This window comes from Hemitrygon akajei, chromosome 7 (genome assembly GCF_048418815.1).
Source record: "Hemitrygon akajei chromosome 7, sHemAka1.3, whole genome shotgun sequence".
NCBI classification, from domain to species: Eukaryota; Metazoa; Chordata; class Chondrichthyes; order Myliobatiformes; family Dasyatidae; genus Hemitrygon; species Hemitrygon akajei.
The window spans coordinates 109,024,432-109,042,837 of NC_133130.1; the positions used below are offsets into that span (position 1 = coordinate 109,024,432).

Below are 18,406 nucleotides of genomic sequence, written 5' to 3' on the forward strand. Positions count from 1 at the left end.
AAATCCTCTTTCTGAGAATCCTCTCCAGTAACCGACCTGAGACACACTGGCCTACAGTTTCCTGGATTATAACTACTTCCCTTCTCAAATAACTGAAAAACATTTGCTACTTGCTAGTCTTGCAGAGCCTCACGTGAAAGGACACCAGAGCCTAGCCAAGGCCTCAAAAATCTTATCTCCTGCCTTTGTCTATAACCTGGAGTACACCGTGGGCCTTATCCAGCTAAATTTTCTTGAAGAGACCCATCGGTACCTCACTCTGTATCTGAGAATGCCGCAGCATGTTAGCACGCTCTACTCTGATCTCATCATCCTCCGAGCCCGCATCCTTGTCCTTACCTAATACAGATGAAAAGTACTCATTTCCGATCTCGCCCGCATCCTTTGCCTACAAGTACATGTCTCCTCCTTTATCCTTGAGTGGACTTGCCCTCTCCTGAGTTATCCTCTTGCTGCTGATGTATGTGTAGGATTCTCCTTAATCCTACTTTCCACGGCCACTCCTGACTCTCCTAATTCCCTTCTTGAGCTCTTTCCTGGTTTCTTTGCAATCCTCAGGGACACCATTTAATTTGAATTTCCTATGCCTCACAGGCACTCCTGTTTTTCTCCTTAACTAGTTGTATTAACATCACCCTGCCATGCTGGTTCTTCCTTCCTACTGGAACACACCTTTCCTGTCCCACACTCTGTACAGCTGGCCTTTAAACACCTTCCTCATGTCAGATTTAAACATGCTCAAAAACTACTTTCTAAATGAGCAGAAATCGCAGGTGCAGAGGAACAGAAAGTTCCAGTCTGAGATTCTATCAAGCTTAATGTGCAAGTTCAGTCAGGAAGCTGCAATGTGATAGAACATCGAACTCTACCGCGCATTACAGGCCCTATGGCTCAATGTGTTGTACCGACCTTTTAACCTACGCTAAGATCAATCTGCCCCTTCCCTCCCACATAGCCCTCCTTTTCCATATCATCCAGGTGCCCATCTGATGATGATGGCTGTTCTTCACTTGTGAAGATCAGGAGGGAGGATGAATCCTGAGGAGTGATGAGGATGAGCTGTTGGTGCCTCTTCTCCATTGCTGTACGACTTTATTTCTTCCTGCTGGCTTGTAGTGAGGATCAGTGTGCGCAGACCGATTCTGTTCTTTAGCCCGGGGGACCTGCAGTGACTGTGGTGACCACAAGCCTGTAGGTTGTGCGTGGGGGTTTTCCATCTCCTAGACAGACTGCCTGGCAAGGCTAACGAGTCCCATCTACCCGGGTTTGGAATCGGAGTTGTCCTTCTCCTCGACTGGCTGCCAACCAAGGCTGATGAGACCAGCCTGCCTGTCCAGTTGTATCGCTGGGCGCTCGGTCGCACCAAGATAGAAGGAGTAAGAGAGGCCTCCCGTCCCATGATCCTTTCCCTTCTCCAGCTCCGTATCCCTCTTGCCAATCACCTTTCCAGCTCTTAGCTTCATCCCTCCCCCTCCGGTCTTCTCCTATCATTTTGCATTTCCCCCTCCCCCCACTACTTTCAAATCTCTTACTATCTTTCCTTTCAGTTAGTCCTGACGAAGGGTCTCGGCCCGAAACGTCGACAGTGCTTCTCCTTATAGATGCTGCCTGGCCTGCTGCATTCCACCAGCATTTTGTGTGTGTTGTTACTCGTAAACCCTATTTTTTCTCTGATAATTTCCCCATCACTGATGTAAGACTCAGTGGTCTATAATTCCCAGGATTACCCTCACTCCCTTTCTGGAAAAACATCAGCATTTGTTTCGATGGGACTAAAACAGAAAAGTAAGAATGGTCTGCTGAGACTTTGTAAGGCAGTGCAATATTGAGAGCAATTTGAATCCGTTCTCAAAGGAAAGATGAGCTGGCGCTGCAGAGGTGATTCTCAAGAATGTTCTCAGGAATGAAAGCCTTCACCCATGCGGAGTGTAACTTCAGAGGACAAGGGAGGTCTTTTTGAAACCTACTCTGTGCTGAAAGGCCTATGTAGAGCAGGCATTTCATTGCAGAATTACTTGCCTCTTTTTGTCAGTGTCCCTGGTTCTAAGCCCCACCAGAGGTGGGGGGGGGGGGGGATATCCCTGCATCCAATCAGTTGAAGGAATTTTCTTGTGTACTTAATCGTTCGATTGCTTCTCCTGTTCTGTAGGCCTTGGGCAATCATGAATTCGACAATGGTCCAAACGGCCTTCTGGAGCCTTTTCTCAAGAACGTTTCATTCCCAGTGCTGAGCGCAAATCTAAAAGAAGATAAAGACCAAGTACCGAGTCTCCGTGGCTACTACAAACCTTCTACTGTGATGACTGTGAGTGGGGAGAAGATTGGTGTGGTTGGGTACACTTCCAAGTATACTCCAACACTTTCTAGTCCAGGTGGGTACCGGCTTGTCCTGTGATTCACGCTGGCTTAGATCTTCAGAATCTCCACCAACATGCTTCATTGTCGTTCCAGGGCCACATCTGATCTTCGAGGATGAGATTCAAGCTGTGCAGCGGGAAGTCGACAAACTCATAAAGATGGGGGTTAACAAGATCATCGCACTGGGCCACTCAGGCTTCGAGACAGACAAACAAATCGCACAGAAAGTGAGGGGGGTCGACGTGGTGGTGGGAGGACACAGTAACACCTTCCTGTACACAGGTACACCCCTCTCTGTGTCTGACCAACCCAGTAGTTCACAGTGGGCCACAATGTGGGTTATGGCTGCCAGTTGGTCCCCCATAGCCCCCACATCTTTGCCAATAACTCCCATTTGAGTGGCCTCTGGGGCATGTTAAATCTCCTACCTTTCTGGAAGCACCTGCTCTTAGAGCTCACTGTGTGGTGGAAAAAAACCCAACCAAACTCAACTGGAGTCCACAAGCTGCATTTCCAAGTAAGGCACTAGGTACGTCTGTGTAATCACACTGTTCCTTTTTGCCTCATCCATAGAACTTTCCCCAGCCACCTCGCTGAAATGCACAACTTGCCATTTCTACGCTGGGGGAAAAGGATGGGCAGATGATGTAAAAAAAAACACTTTGTATTGAAATATACTTTGTATAAATTGTACAGAAGATGAATTTCAGCATGAGGGGAGCTGGACAAACCTCCCACTCCTGTGACATTAATCAGGCTATAAGAATGTAATACACGGGAGCAGAGTTAGGCCATTCACCCCATCAAATCTGTTCCACCATTCAATCAAAGTTAATATTTTTCAACTCATTCTCCCACCTTCTCGTCATAACCTTTAACACAGGGTGCTGTATATTGAGACAGGCTCATCGTAAGCAGTGCGTAGGCACTGAGCAGGTCAGGGAGTAACACAGGGTGCTGTATATTGAGACAGGCTCATCGTAAACAGTGCGTAGGCACTGAGCAGGTCACTGAGTAACACAGAGTGCTGTATATTGAGACAGGCTCATCGTAAACAGTGCGTAGGCACTGAACAGGTCACTGAGTAACACAGGGTGCTGTATATTGAGACAGGCTCATCGTAAACAGTGCGTAGGCACTGAGCAGGTCAGGGAGTAACACAGGGTGCTGTATATTGAGACAGGCTCATCGTAAACAGTGCGTAGGCACTGAGCAGGTCAGGGAGTAACACAGGGTGCTGTATATTGAGACAGGCTCATCGTTAACAGTGCGTAGGCACTGAGTGGGACACTGAGTAACACAGGGTGCTGTATATTGAGACAGGCTCATCGTAAACAGTGCGTAGGCACTGAGCGGGTCACTGAGTAACACAGAGTGCTGTATATTGAGACAGGCTCATCGTAAACAGTGCGTAGGCACTGAGCAGGTCACTGAGTAACACAGGGTGCTGTATATTGAGACAGGCTCATCGTAAACAGTGCGTAGGCACTGAGCGGGTCACTGAGTAACACAGAGTGCTGTATATTGAGACAGGCTCATCGTAAACAGTGCGTAGGCACTGAGCAGGACACTGAGTAACACAGGGTGCTGTATATTGAGACAGGCTCATCGTAAACAGTGCGTAGGCACTGAGCAGGTCACTGAGTAACACAGGGTGCTGTATATTGAGACAGGCTCATCGTAAACAGTGCGTAGGCACTGAGCAGGACACTGAGTAACACAGGGTGCTGTATATTGAGACAGGCTCATCGTAAACAGTGCGTAGGCACTGAGCAGGTCACTGAGTAACACAGGGTGCTGTATATTGAGACAGGCTCATCGTAAACCGTGCGTAGGCACTGAGCAGGTCACTGAGTAACACAGGGTGCTGTATATTGAGACAGGCTCATCGTAAGCAGTGCGTAGGCACTGAGCAGGTCAGGAAGTAACACAGGGTGCTGTATATTGAGACAGGCTCATCGTAAACAGTGCGTAGGCACTGAGCAGGTCACTGAGTAACACAGGGTGCTGTATATTGAGACAGGCTCATCGTAAACAGTGCGTAGGCACTGAGCAGGTCACTGAGTAACACAGGGTGCTGTATATTGAGACAGGCTCATCGTAAACAGTGCGTAGGCACTGAGCAGGTCACTGAGTAACACAGGGTGCTGTATATTGAGACAGGCTCATCGTAAACAGTGCGTAGATACTGAGCAGGTCACTGAGTAACACAGGGTGCTGTATATTGAGACAGGCTCATCGTAAGCAGTGCATAGGCACTGAGCAGGTCACTGAGTAACACAGGATGCTGTATATTGAGACAGGCTCATCGTAAACAGTGCGTAGGCACTGAGCAGGTCACTGAGTAACACAGGGTGCTGTATATTGAGACAGGCTCATCGTAAGCAGTGTGTAGGCACTGAGCAGGTCACTGAGTAACACGGTGCTGTATATTGAGACAGGCTCATCGTAAACAGTGCGTAGGCACTGAGCAGGACACTGAGTAACACAGGGTGCTGTATATTGAGACAGGCTCATTGTAAACCGTGCGTAGGCACTGAGCAGGTCACTGAGTAACACAGGGTGCTGTATATTGAGACAGGCTCATCGTAAACAGTGCGTAGGCACTGAGCAGGTCACGGAGTAACACAGGGTGCTGTATATTGAGACAGGCTCATCGTAAACAGTGCGTAGGCACTGAGCAGGTCACTGAGTAACACAGGGTGCTGTATATTGAGACAGGCTCATTGTAAACAGTGCGTAGGCACTGAGCAGGACACTGAGTAACACAGGGTGCTGTATATTGAGACAGGCTCATTGTAAACCGTGCGTAGGCACTGAGCAGGTCACTGAGTAACACAGGGTGCTGTATATTGAGACAGGCTCATTGTAAACCGTGCGTAGGCACTGAGCAGGTCACTGAGTAACACAGGGTGCTGTATATTGAGACGGGCTCATCGTAAGCAGTGCGTAGGCACTGAGCAGGTCAGGAAGTAACACAGGGTGCTGTATATTGAGACAGGCTCATCGTAAACAGTGCGTAGGCACTGAGCAGGTCACTGAGTAACACAGGGTGCTGTATATTGAGACAGGCTCATCGTAAACAGTGCGTAGATACTGAGCAGGTCACTGAGTAACACAGGGTGCTGTATATTGAGACAGGCTCATCGTAAGCAGTGCGTAGGCACTGAGCAGGTCACTGAGTAACACAGGGTGCTGTATATTGAGACAGGCTCATCGTAAACAGTGCGTAGGCACTGAGCAGGTCACTGAGTAACACAGGATGCTGTATATTGAGACAGGCTCATCGTAAACAGTGCGTAGACACTGAGCAGGTCACTGAGTAACACAGGGTGCTGTATATTGAGACAGGCTCATCGTAAACAGTGCGTAGGCACTGAGCAGGTCACTGAGTAACACAGGGTGCTGTATATTGAGACAGGCTCATCGTAAACAGTGCGTAGGCACTGAGCGGGTCACTGAGTAACACAGGGTGCTGTATATTGAGACAGGCTCATCGTAAACAGTGCGTAGGCACTGAGCAGGTCACTGAGTAACACAGGGTGCTGTATATTGAGACAGGCTCATCGTAAACAGTGCGTAGGCACTGAGCAGGTCACTGAGTAACACAGGGTGCTGTATATTGAGACAGGCTCATCGTAAACAGTGCGTAGGCAGTTTCGATGGACAGAGAAACATTTCAGGTCAGAGCTGAAAGTCAGGGTTTAAAAAACTGTGTTCAGCTGGCAAGAACGAGGGAAGGGTCTGAGAAATATAAGCTATACTGCTTCCAGAGGGATCGAGTGACCTGTGGTGTCAGTCAGAGAGAGCGGGGAAGGCTGCTGAATAACAAAAGCTTTTGTCTGTAGGAGCACAAGGAAGTCCAAAATACCAGAGAGAGGATGGATCAGAATCAGGTTTATTATCACCGGCCTATGCCAGGAAATTTGTTAACTTAGCAGCAGCAGTTCAATGACAATACAGAAAGAAAAAATAAATAAATCAATTATTTAAGTATATACATGTTTATTAAATAGTTAAATTAAAGATAGTGCAAACCAGTGAGCTATATATATTTAAAAAGTGAGGTAGTGTCCAAGGGTTCAATGTCCATTTAGGAATCAGATGGCAGAGGGGAAGAAGCTGTTCCTGAATCACTGAGTGTGTGCCTTCAGGCTTCTGTACCTCCTACCTGACGGTAACAGTGAGAAAAGGGCATGTCCTGGGTGCTGGAGGTGCTTAGTGTTGGACGCTGCCTTTCTGAGGCACTGCTCCTTGAAGATGTTTCGGATAGTACCCATGATGGAGCTGACTAACTTTACAACTTTCTGTAGTATCATTCAATCCTGTGCAGCAGCCCCTCCCCACCCCATACCAGATTGTGATGCAGCCTCTACAGTACATCTATAGAAGTTTTTGAGTGATTTAGGTGACATACCAAATCTCTTCAAACTCTAATCACAAACAAGACAAAATCTGCAGATGCTGGTAATCCGAGCAGCACACACAAAATGCTGGAGGAACTCAGCAGGCCAGGCAGCATCTGTGGAAAAGAGTATAGTTGACATTTCGGCAGGACTGAGGGAAAAAAGGTGAGGAGTAGAGTTCTCTACCTTTTTTTTTCCAGTCCTGCTGAAGGGTTTCGGCCCAAAACGCTGACTGTACATTTTTTCCATAGATGCTGCCTGGCCTGCTGAGTTCCTCCAGCAATTTGAGTGTGGTACTCTTCAAACTCCTAATGAAATATAGCTGCTGATTTGCCTTCTTTATAGCTGCATCAATATGTTGGGACCAGGTTAACTCCTCAGAGATCTTGACACCCAGCAACTTGAAGCTGCTCACTCTCTCCACTTCTGATCCCCCTGTGAGGATTGGTTCATATTCCCTCATCTTACCCTTCCCGAAGTCCACAATCAGCTCTTCTGTCTTACTGACGTTGAGTGCCAGGTTGTTGCTGTGACACCACTCCACTAGTTGGCTTATCTTGCTCCTAATACACCCTCTTGTCACCATCTGAGATTCTACCAACAATGGTTGTATCATTAGCAAATTTATAGATGGTATTTGAGCTATGCGTAGTCACACAGTCATGGGTATAGAGAGAGTAGAGCAGAGGGCTAAGCACACACCCCTGAGGGGCACCAGTATTAATTATCAATGAGAAGGAGATATTATCAACAGTCCTCACAGATTGTGGTCTTCTGGTTAGGAAATCGATGATTCAGTTGCAGAGGGAGGTACAGAGGCCCAGGTTCTGCAGCTTAGTGATCAGGATTGTGAGATTGATGGTGTTAAATGCTGAGTTGTCAACGAACAGCATCTTGACGTAGGTATTTGTATTGTCCGGGTGATTTAAGGCCATGTGGAGAGCCATTGAGATTGTGTCTGCCGTAGACCTATTGTGGCTATACGCAAATTGCAATGAGTCCAGGTCCTTGCTGAGGCAGGAGTTGATTCTGGCCTTGACTGACCTCTGAAAACATTTAATCACCATAGATGTGAGTGCTCCTGGACGATAGTCATTAAGGCAGCTCACGCTACTCTTCATATTCAAAGTCAAAGCTGATTTATTATCTAAGCACCTATGCTGTATGTCACGATACATATACTACCTTGAGATTTGTTTTCCTGGTTGACGGGTGATAACTGTTCCTGGACCTGGTGGTGTGGGACCTAACGCTCCTGCACCTCCTGCCCCGTGGTTGTAGAGAGCAGAGAGCGTGGCCCGCCTGGGTGGCCCTTGATTTCTTCTGGCAGCACTCCTTCTAGATGTGCTCAGTGGTGGGGAGTGATTGCAGGAAACATGAGATACGAACGAGTAAAGCTAGAATTACTGAATGCAACATGCCCAGAAGGAAAATGAAGAACTGTCTATGAAGGTTCTCGGTCGGTCAAGCAGTGGTAAATCGCGGCAACTGGACTCGCTGTGTCGTCTAGAAAACGTTTCACCACTCACCTGAGAGGCTTCTTCAGTTCTGATCCACGGTGGGTAGTTTTCTGGCTTGTAAACTCTGTGAGTTGTTTCAAGGCATAGCAATCACATGAGGGTCGTTAAGAGTGGTAGAGGTAATGACAGGGTCATTGGTCTTATCTTTGCACGAACAGAGGTGTGAACTGTTGTGGAGATGCCGGAACTGCATTGTAAGTAGCAGATAGATGGTGTCATAACCCACGCCCTCTGTTCAGGGATGGGTTTTCCAAATTGACAAAGATGGCTTCTTTAATCCCTCTTTCAAACCACCTGTCCTCCCTGTCCAAAATTGTCATCATCAAAGGAGTGTCCCTTGCCCTTTAGGTGTAAGTATGCAGCCGAGTCTTGGCCCGAGGTGTTAGCCTGCCATGCTGGGCCATCTGTTTTGTCTCGCCGACATACAGATGTGTGCAGCATGGAATAGCATCTACAAATATTGCTCTGTTTAAATTTGGCTGTAGGATCCTTGGGGTGGATGAGTTTCTATCTGAGTGTGTTTGTAGGTTTGAAAATCACAAGGATCTACACCAAAAAATAACAAGGGACCCTAACAACATCTGGATGAACACTCGAATCACCAATGTCGAGAAAGCTACTGACCACGAGCTGGTAAATGAGATCAGTGTAGATAGGTACTTAATGGTCTGTTTCTGTACTGGCTGGCTCTGCTCCTCTTTCTGACTTTAAAATGAGTACAAGACTTGTTTAGTGGGGTGAGCGAAGGGAAGGGGTGAGCGGTTTTAATACAGAACTGTGGGCTGAGGGGTGAATGGGGTGAATCAAGTCCTCTCTCTCCCTCCTACCAGCCAATAATGGGCAGCATCATCTCGGCATGAGGCCCCAGCATCTCTCCTCTCTCTTCAGGTTTCCCTTTCAGTGGTTCTAAAGCACTATATCCTGCCATCGGGCAGGCTGTGGGGGTGGTCTCTGACAGGCATGTGGTCCCAAGGCCTGACTGGTGGGCTGCTGAGTGCTGTGACTGGGGAACTGCAGGCATTGCCTGAGACGGCAGCACTCACTGGTGACAAGCACCCAGTTTACACACGCCCTGTCAATATAGAAAAGTTCTACAAATATTGTTACATTCAAGCAAGAACCAGTTGGGAAAACATTCTGATTTCAGCATAACCTCTCCACATTAGTCAGACACCATGGTCATGTAGGAATGCAGGCTGCCATTTTCACTGGGAGGTCCCTCAAGAGAGTTGTTTTGGAGATTGATGAGCAGTCATTTTGACTGACATTTGTGTGTGATGAGATTATCCTAAACAATGTTGCATCCATCCAAACCAGCCGTTTGAGCATAGGCCATCCTGATTCTGAATCACTGTAGCCAGGCAGGGAAAACAGTAAATACACATTCACATTAATCATCACTGTTCACTACAATAATGTGAATGTACGCTACTCTGCATAATCGCTCGAGTTTGCAGACGGTTGTTTAACCATGGCAACACTTTAAAAGTGATTTCTTTTTTACCTTAACTGGAGCCAATGTGTTTGATATATTTCAAAGGATTCAAAGTGCATTTATTATCGAAGTATGTATAAATGATCCCCTCTTGAGATTTGTCTGCTTACAGACAGTCACAACAGCAAACAGAGGGGTTGTTTACCATCCTGAGGGAAATCAGAGTGGATAAATCCCCAGGCCCCTCAGACCCCACAGGAGGCAAGTGCAGAAATCATCCTTAGCAACAGGGGAGGTCCCAGAGGATTGGAGGATAGCCAATGTTCTGCTGTTTCAAAGAAGCTCTAAACATAAACCAGGAAATTATAGGCCGGTGAGTCTAGCATCAGTTGTGGGAAAGTTATTGGAAGGTACTCTGAGTCATGAGACATACAAGTACTTGGATAGACATGGACTGATTAAGGATAGTCAGCATGGCTTTGTGCGTGGTAGGTCATGTCTAACTAATCTTAAAGAATTTTTCAAGGAAGCTGCCAGGAAAATGGATGAAGGCAAGGCAGTATATGTTGTCCACTTGGACTTTAGAAAGGTATTTGACAAGGTCCCACATTGGATTGGTCTGGAAGGTTCATTTGCTTGGCATTCAAGATGAGGTAGTAAATTGGATTAGATGCTGGCTTTGTGGGAGAAGCCAGAGAGTGGTAGTAGAGGGTTGCCTCTCTGACTGGAGGCCTGCGACTAGTGGAGTGCTGTAGAGATTGGCTCTGGGTCCATTGTTGTTGGTCATCTATATCAATGATCTGGATGATAATGTGTTTAACTGGATCAGCAAACTGGATATTCATATGACACTAAGATTGGGGGTGTAGTGGACAGCTATCACAGCTTGCAGAGACATCTGCATCATCTGGAAAAATGGGCTGAAAAATGGCAGGTGGTACTTAATGCAGACAAATGTGAGGAGTTGCATTTCAGGAGGTCCGGCCAGGGTAGGTCTTACACAGTGAATGGTTGGGCACTGGGGAGTGTGGTAGAGCAAAGGGATCTGGGAATATTCATTGAAAGTGGTGTCACAGGTTTTTAGGGTTGGAAGGAAAGTTTTTTGGCACATTGGCCTTTATAAATCAATGGAGATGGGATGTTATGTTGAAATTGTATATGACATTGGTGAGGCCTAATTTGGAGTATTGAGTGCCGTTTTGGTCACTGATGTAAACAAGGTTGAAAGAGTACGGAGAAAATTTACAAGGATGTTGCTGGGTCTGAAGGACCTGAGTTACAAGGAAAGATCGAATAGGTTAGGACTGTGCTGCTTAGAACATAGAAGATTGAGAGGAGATTTGATAGAGGTATACAAAATAATGAGGGGTTAAACAGGGTAAATGTAAGCAGGCTTTTTCCATTGAGGTTGGGTGGGACTACAACCAGACATTAAGGGTGAAAGGTGAAAAGTTTAAGGGGAACATGAGGGCAAACCTCTTCACTCGGAGGGTCAAGAGTGTGGAATGAGGTGCCAGCACAAGTGGTGCATGCGAGCTCGATTTCAATGTTTAAGAAAGGTTGAGATCAGCACCTAGAAGGTAGGGGTATGGGGGTCGGTGGGAGTAGGCAGTTTAAATGGTTAGTATGGACTAGGCGGGCTGAGGGGCCTGTTTCTGTGGTGTACTTCTCTATGACTCCATGACAAAGCAAGAAACCTGAAAGAAGCCAATTAAAAAAGACCAACACCCAATGCGAAGAAAAAGAGGGGAGAAAACACAAACCCATACAAACATCAGAAGCAAGCAACACCATTCCGAACCAAATTGAGTCCATAGACCCAAATGCAAGAGCAGCTGGAGTAGGCCCATAGCCTCAGTCCCAGTTCATCATAAAGCAGGCAAATTGCCACAAAGCTCGCAGACACAAAGTGCTAACCAGCCGGAGCAACCTCACAGCCTCGGTGCCGCAGAGAGAGGTGTGAGCGGAATCGGCCCAACTCTTACCTCCGATCCTGACACCCTGCCTTTCCAGTCTATCTGGGCTGTCGTTTAAATCACCCAAACGCCAGATCGTGCCACGCACTAGGACCCAGGCCCCAGGCCCCACCAGAGCATTATGCTCTGGGCCTAGTCCTCACTGCCCAGCCCGAAGCCATTCTCGACCTTTCCAAATTGGCTCAACATCCAACCTCGCTTGTGGTTTAGGTGGAGGGGCACCAAAACTTCTCTGCCTCGACTCTTCACCAAATTGCTCACTCCAACTCCATCCCTGACTCTGACACCGTCTCGAATACTTTATGCTCCGACTTTGCAACGCATCCCTCGAGTCAGCTTCACCTTCACTCGCCTCTTAATTATTTGCAGTGATAGTTTACCACAATTTACCTCAGAAAAGGTGTTATTAATAATGTTTTTAGTTGAATCTCTTGCCTTTTGAAATACCAGTAAGCTGTCACCCAACTTCAGTAGCACCATCTTAAACCGGGAGTAAAAGACTGAATTTGTCAGGTTGTTGAAAGAATCAACTATTTCATTTACTGAGCAGTTGGGGTCATGTGGATCAGATAAACTAGCCAGCTCAGAGAATTGTAGTTGGGTTGCAGCACCAAGAAATTGTTTTTTTAACAGTAATTCCTTTCATAGTCTTGGTTCCAGGATGGAAAGCATCAAAATTACACAAAAATAATAGTGGTATCTGACAGAGACATCAATTTAACCCTTTTGTCATTACTAAATCAAGTGTATTTCCAAGTTGGGCTCGGTGACATGCTGGGTAGGAACTAGGCTGTCTAGAAAGCTCATGAAATCAGTTGCTACAGAGTTCGCAACTGAGAGGGCATTAATATGATTATTGAATTTACCAGCGATGGCAATCCTGTCACAGTTGAATATAATGCCTCTACTTTAAATATACTCAATAACTTGGCCTTCACAGCCATCTGCAGCAATGAATTCACTACCCTCTATCTAAAGAACTATCTTCTAATCTAAATGGATGTCCCTCTATTCTGAGGCTGTGCCCTCTGGTCCTAAACTCACCCACTATGAGAAACATCCTTTCCACATCAACTCTATCTAGGTCTTTCAATATTCCATAGGTTTCAATGAGATCTCCCCGCATTCTTCTAAACTCCAGCGAGTACAGGTCCAGATGCATCAAAGACTCCTCATACATTAACCCTTTTATTCCTGGGATCATTCTCATGAGCCTTCTCTGGATCCTCTCCAATGCCAGCACATCTATTCTTAGACGAGGGACCCAAAACTGCTCACATACTCCAAGTGCAGTCTGACCAATACCTTATAAAGCCTCAGCATCACATCCTTGCTTTATATTCTAGCCCTCTCGAAATGAATGCATTTACCTCCCGTACCACTAACTCAACCTGCAAGTTAACCTTAAGGGAAGCCTGCACAAAGCCTACCAAGTCCCTTTACGTCTCAAATTTTTGAATTTTCTCCTCATGTAGAAAATAGTCTATGCCTTTATTTATTCTACCAAAGTGCATGACCGTACACTTCCCTACTCTATATTTCATCTGACACTTCCTTGCCCATTCTTCTAATCTGTCTGCAGACACCCCGCCTCCTCAACATACCCGCACTGCCACCTATTTTCGTATCGTCCGCAAACTTGGCCATAAAGCTATCAATTCTGTCATCCAAATCATTCATGTGTAACATGAAAAGAAGCATGATCTTTTCAACATCAACTGCTGTGAAACACCACTAATCACCAGCAGACAACCCAAAAAGGCCTTCTTTATTCCCATTGTTTGCCTCCTGACAGTCAGCCAGTCTTCTATCCATGCTCAATACCATGAGCTCTTATCAGGTTTAGCAGCCTCCTGTGTAGCACCTTGTCAAAGACATTCTGAAAATCCAAGTACACAACATCAGCAGATTCTCCTTCATCTGTCCTGCCTGTTATTTCCTCAAAGAATTCCAACAGATTTGTCAAGCAAGATTTCCCCTTAAGTAAACTATGCTGATTTTGACCTATTTTATTACCTGCCTCTAGGTACCTCAGAACCTCATCCTTAGTAATGGGCTCCAGCATCTTCCCAACCACTGAGCTCAGGCTATCAGGCCTTTTCTTTCTGCCTCTCTCCCTTAAAGTGTGGAGTGACAGTTGCAATTTTCCAGTCCTCTAAAGCATTCGGGAATCTAGGATTCTTAAAACATCATTCATACAATCTATTCAGCCACCTCTTTCAGAACCCTGGGGTGTAGTCCATCTGGTCCAGGTGATTTATCTACCTTCAGACCTTTCATTCTCCTTAGTTATAGCAACTACACTCGCTTCTGCCCCCCCCCCCCGCCCTGACTCTCTTAAATGTCGGACATACTGCTAGTATCTTCCACAGTGAAGACCAATGCAAAATACTTATTCAGTTCATCCACCGTTTCTTTGTCCCCCATTACTACAATTCCAGCAAATTTTTGCAGCAGTCCAATATCCATTCTCACCTATCCTTTACTCTTTATATATCTGAAAAAACTCTTAGTGTCCTCTTTTGTATAATTGGCCAGCTTACCATATTGCAACTTTTCCCTCCTTATGCTTTTTCAGTTGCCTTATATTGGTTTTTAAAAGCTTCCCAATCCTCTAACTTCCAAGTCATGTTTGTTATGTGGCTTCTCTTTTGCTTTGATGCATTGTCAACCACAGTTGCATCATTAGAATACTTCTTCATTGTTGCAGTCTGTCTACGCTGCGCGTTCCAACTTGCTCCCAGACGCTCCAGCCTTTGCTGTCCTGCTGTCACCCCTCCTGGCCAGCTTCTCTCTGAGTACTCTGTAACTTCCTTTACCTCAAGCTCACAGTCAAATCTAGTTCATAACACAACACCCAATCCAGAAATTCCTTTTCCCTAGTGGGCTCAACCTCAAGCTGCTTTAAAAAGCCAGTGATCATTAATGGAGAATGTGTGGAGCAGGTTAAGACCTACAAGTATCTGGGAGTACAGTTGGACGAGAAGCTAGACTGGACTGCCAACACAGATGCCTTGTGCAGGAAGGCACAGAGTCGACTGTACTTCCTTAGAAGGTTGGGCGAAGGGCGCTGAGTAGGCTACGGTCAATTATGGAAAACCCTGAACATCCTCTACATAGCACCATCCAGAGACAGAGAAGCAGTTTCAGCGACAGGTTACTGTCGATGCAATGCTCCTCAGACAGGATGAAGAGGTCAATATTCCCCAATGCCATTAGGCTTTACAATTCAACTGCCAGGACTTAAGAACTTTTTTTTAAAGCTATTATTAATGCCTTTGAGTTAGTGATTTAGATGCATATCATATTATTACTGAGTTAAGTATTGTATGTAATGAGTTTTTGCTACAACAAGTGTATGGGACATTGGAAAAATGTTGAATTTCCCCATGGGGATGAATAAAGTATCTATCTATCTATCTATCTATCTATCTTGTAAGCATTCTACAAACTCCCTTTCTTGGAATCCAGCACCAGCCTAATTTTCTCAATCTGTCTGCATACTGCATATCGTAACATCCATGACTATTGTAACCTGTTTTACATGTCCTTTCTATCTCCCATTGTATTTTGTACCCCACATCTGGGCTACTGTTCGGAGGCCTGCATATAACTCCCATAAGGGTCTTTTTACCCTTGCAGTTTCTTAGCTCTACCCACAAAGAATCCACATCTTCCAATCCTATGTCACCTCTTTCTAAGGATTTGATTTCATTTTTAACCAACAGGGCTTCCCACCCCCTCTGCCTACCTGCCTGTCCTTTCAATACAAGGCGTATCCTTGGCTGTTGAGCAGCCAACTATGATTTTCTTTCAGCCACGACTCAGTGATGCCCACAACAAAATACCGACCAATCTCTAGCTGTGCTACAATATCTATCCTTATTCCGAATACTGTGTGCATTCAAATAAAACACCTTCAGTCCTGTATTCATCACCCTTTTCGATTTTGGCCTCCTTTACACTTTAACTCATCCCACTGACCGCAATTTTGCCGTATCATCTGCCTGTCCTTCCTCGCAGTCTCACCACACACTGCATCTACTTGCATGCCAACTGCCCCATCATCAGCCCTATCACTCCGGTTCCCAGCCCCCTGCCAAATCTGTTTAAACCAACAGTTCTAGCAAACCAGCCCTCAAGCATATTGGTCTCTACCCGGTTCAGGTGTAACCTGTCCTTATCGTGCAGGTCGTACCTTCCCCAGAAGAGATCCCAATGATCCAGAAATCTGAAACCCTGCCCCCTGCGCCAATTCCTCAGCAACGCATTCATCTGCCAAATCCTCCAATTTGTACCCTCAGTGGTGATGCAGAAGTACTATCTTTCAGGTCCTACTTTTCACTTTCTGTCTAACTTCCTATATTTCTCTCTTCAGGACCTCCTCCGTTTTCCTACCTATGCCATTGGTACCAATATGTACCACAACTTCTCGCTGTTCACCCTCCCCTCCCTATGGACCTGATCTGAGACATCCCCGACCCTGGCACCTGGGAGGCAATGTACCATGCGGGTGTCTCTTTCACTTCCACAGAATCTCCTGCCTGTGGAATCTCTAATCACTATTGCACCTCTCTTCTGCCCCCTTCCCTTCACAGCCATAGGACCCGGCTCATTGCCAGAGACCCAGTTGCCATGGCTTCCCCCAGCAGTATTCCAAATATTGATTATTGAGGGGAGTGCACCCTTTCCCTTTCCCAAAAGTCATCCATCCACCTGCCTCCGGCCCCTTAGGGGTGACTTCTTCCCTGTAGCTCCTATCCATCACCTCCTCATCCTCCTGTACGAGCAGAAGGACAAAGTGCCTTCAAGCCGATCATGCTGTGGACGGTTTAAGCACACTCTGCACTTCTCATCCTCCGGGAATCACTGACCTTTTGTGTTCTTTTCCAATCTTCAGACCGTCGGAGGATGGTTATATAGACCCTGTCCGTAGGCATTGCTTATGTTGTTTATTTGTCTTCACAGGCAAGGCTCCTTCCAACGATGTCCCTGCTGGTCTGTACCCATATATGGTCACCTCAGACAGTGGTCAGAGGATTCCTGTTGTACAGGCCTTTGCATACGGAAAGTACCTCGGATATCTGAAGCTGACCTTCAGCCAGGATGGTGCGGTGACCAAGGCAGAAGGAAACCCGATACTGCTGGACAGCAGCATTCCTGAGGGTAACAAGCATCTGCACCCTCAACTACTTGAGTAGCCAGAACCTCCGGCACCCTCGGCCCACTCTCCCCAGGCTCCTGGTGAAGGCACAGGCCAGAACTCAGCCTCCGCCCACTCTCCCCAGACTCCTGGTGAAGGCACAGGCCAGAACTCAGCCTCCGCCCTCTCTCCCCAGGCTCCCTCATGGAGGTACAGGCCAGAAATCACTCTCCGCCCACTCTCCCCAGGCTCCCTCATGGAGGCACAGACCAGAACTCAGCCTCCGCCCACTCTCCCCAGGCTCCTGGTGAAGGCACAGGCCAGAACTCACCCTCCGCCCACTCTCCCCAGGCTCCCTCATGGAGGTACAGGCCAGGGCTGGAGAGCTTTCTGCCTGATGCTCTGGAGGCGGCAGAGTCGTGATTTCATGAGCCCAGCACAGATCAATTTGCCTCCATCATTCCCCAGCTTGACCTGGCTTGTCAGGCAGTGGGGACCCGGGTGTAGGCTGGGACTGGGAGTTTGGACCGTGGGGGTAAATCTACTCATCAACGTTCCCGTGTGATCTGATCAGGAGGTGGGCAAGTCTGTGGGAGAGAGACTACCCAACTCCTCTCCATTCCCTGCTGACTATTGGCCGTGGAAACATGGTCACATTCAGTACTTATATGGCATAAGGATTGACATGAGGGAGGAACATAGAACACAGAACAGTACACCATGATGTTGTGTCAAGCTAATTAAACTAGCAAGAAAATGCCGAACTGAAGTAATCTCTTCTGCTTGCACAATGTCCATATTCTCCTTCCCTTGCACTTTCGTGTGTCTATGTGTCAGCGTCTCTTGTAAGCGTCTCTTCCACCAGCTGCCTTGGCAGCACATTACCAGGTACCTGTCACTCTCTGTGGGGTAAAAAAACCTGCCCAGCAAATGTCCCTTAGGTTTACCCCTTCTCCCCTTAAATGCATAGCCTCTAGTGCTAGTCTTTTTGACCTGGGAGAAAAAGCCAGTGTCTACTCTATCTGTGCCTCTCGTAATCTTATAACCTATCTGAAGGAGTAGGCTATTCAACCTTTCGTGCTTCTTCAGCCTTCGTTTTCCTTTTAATTCAGTTAAAATCTAGGTCCTGCCCCAACTGTCTTGAACACCACCTTGTTACCGGGCTTCAACAGAATCTGTCAGCCAGAGAATTCCAGCTGGGCGAAGAAGGCCCTTAGCCCTATCCTGAATGTTTGACTCCTGATTTTGTGAACCCCTGGCTCCAGACACCAGGGTATACATTATCCCTGTATGTAGCCCACCCAACTTGACCAGAGTTTTACGTACACGACGCTGGAAGAACTCAGTAGGTCAGGCAGCATCCGTGAGAAAAGAGTCAACAACGTTTCGGGCCGAGACCCTTCATCAGGAAAGGGGGGGGGGGAAGAGAGGGCCGAGACCGAAACGTTGGCTACTCTTTTCTCACGGATGCTGCCTGACCTGCTGAGTTCTTCCAGCATTGTGTACGTATTCTTTGATCCACAGCATCTGCAGTTGTATTTTGTGTTTTGACCAGAGTTTTGTTTACC

General features: G+C 46.8%; 1 protein-coding gene across 2 annotated transcripts in view; it reads left to right on the forward strand.

Annotated features, from left to right (window-relative positions):
* Nucleotides 1-18,406, forward strand: part of LOC140730792 (5'-nucleotidase-like) — a 76,767-nt gene that overhangs the window by 36,261 nt on the left and 22,100 nt on the right. For both annotated transcript variants that reach the window (XM_073051687.1, XM_073051688.1), the window contains exons 2-4: nt 2,150-2,372; nt 2,452-2,640; nt 16,664-16,861. In XM_073051687.1, the coding sequence (XP_072907788.1) occupies nt 2,150-2,372; nt 2,452-2,640; nt 16,664-16,861 (610 nt within the window). The remainder of the gene's footprint in view (nt 1-2,149; nt 2,373-2,451; nt 2,641-16,663; nt 16,862-18,406) is intronic.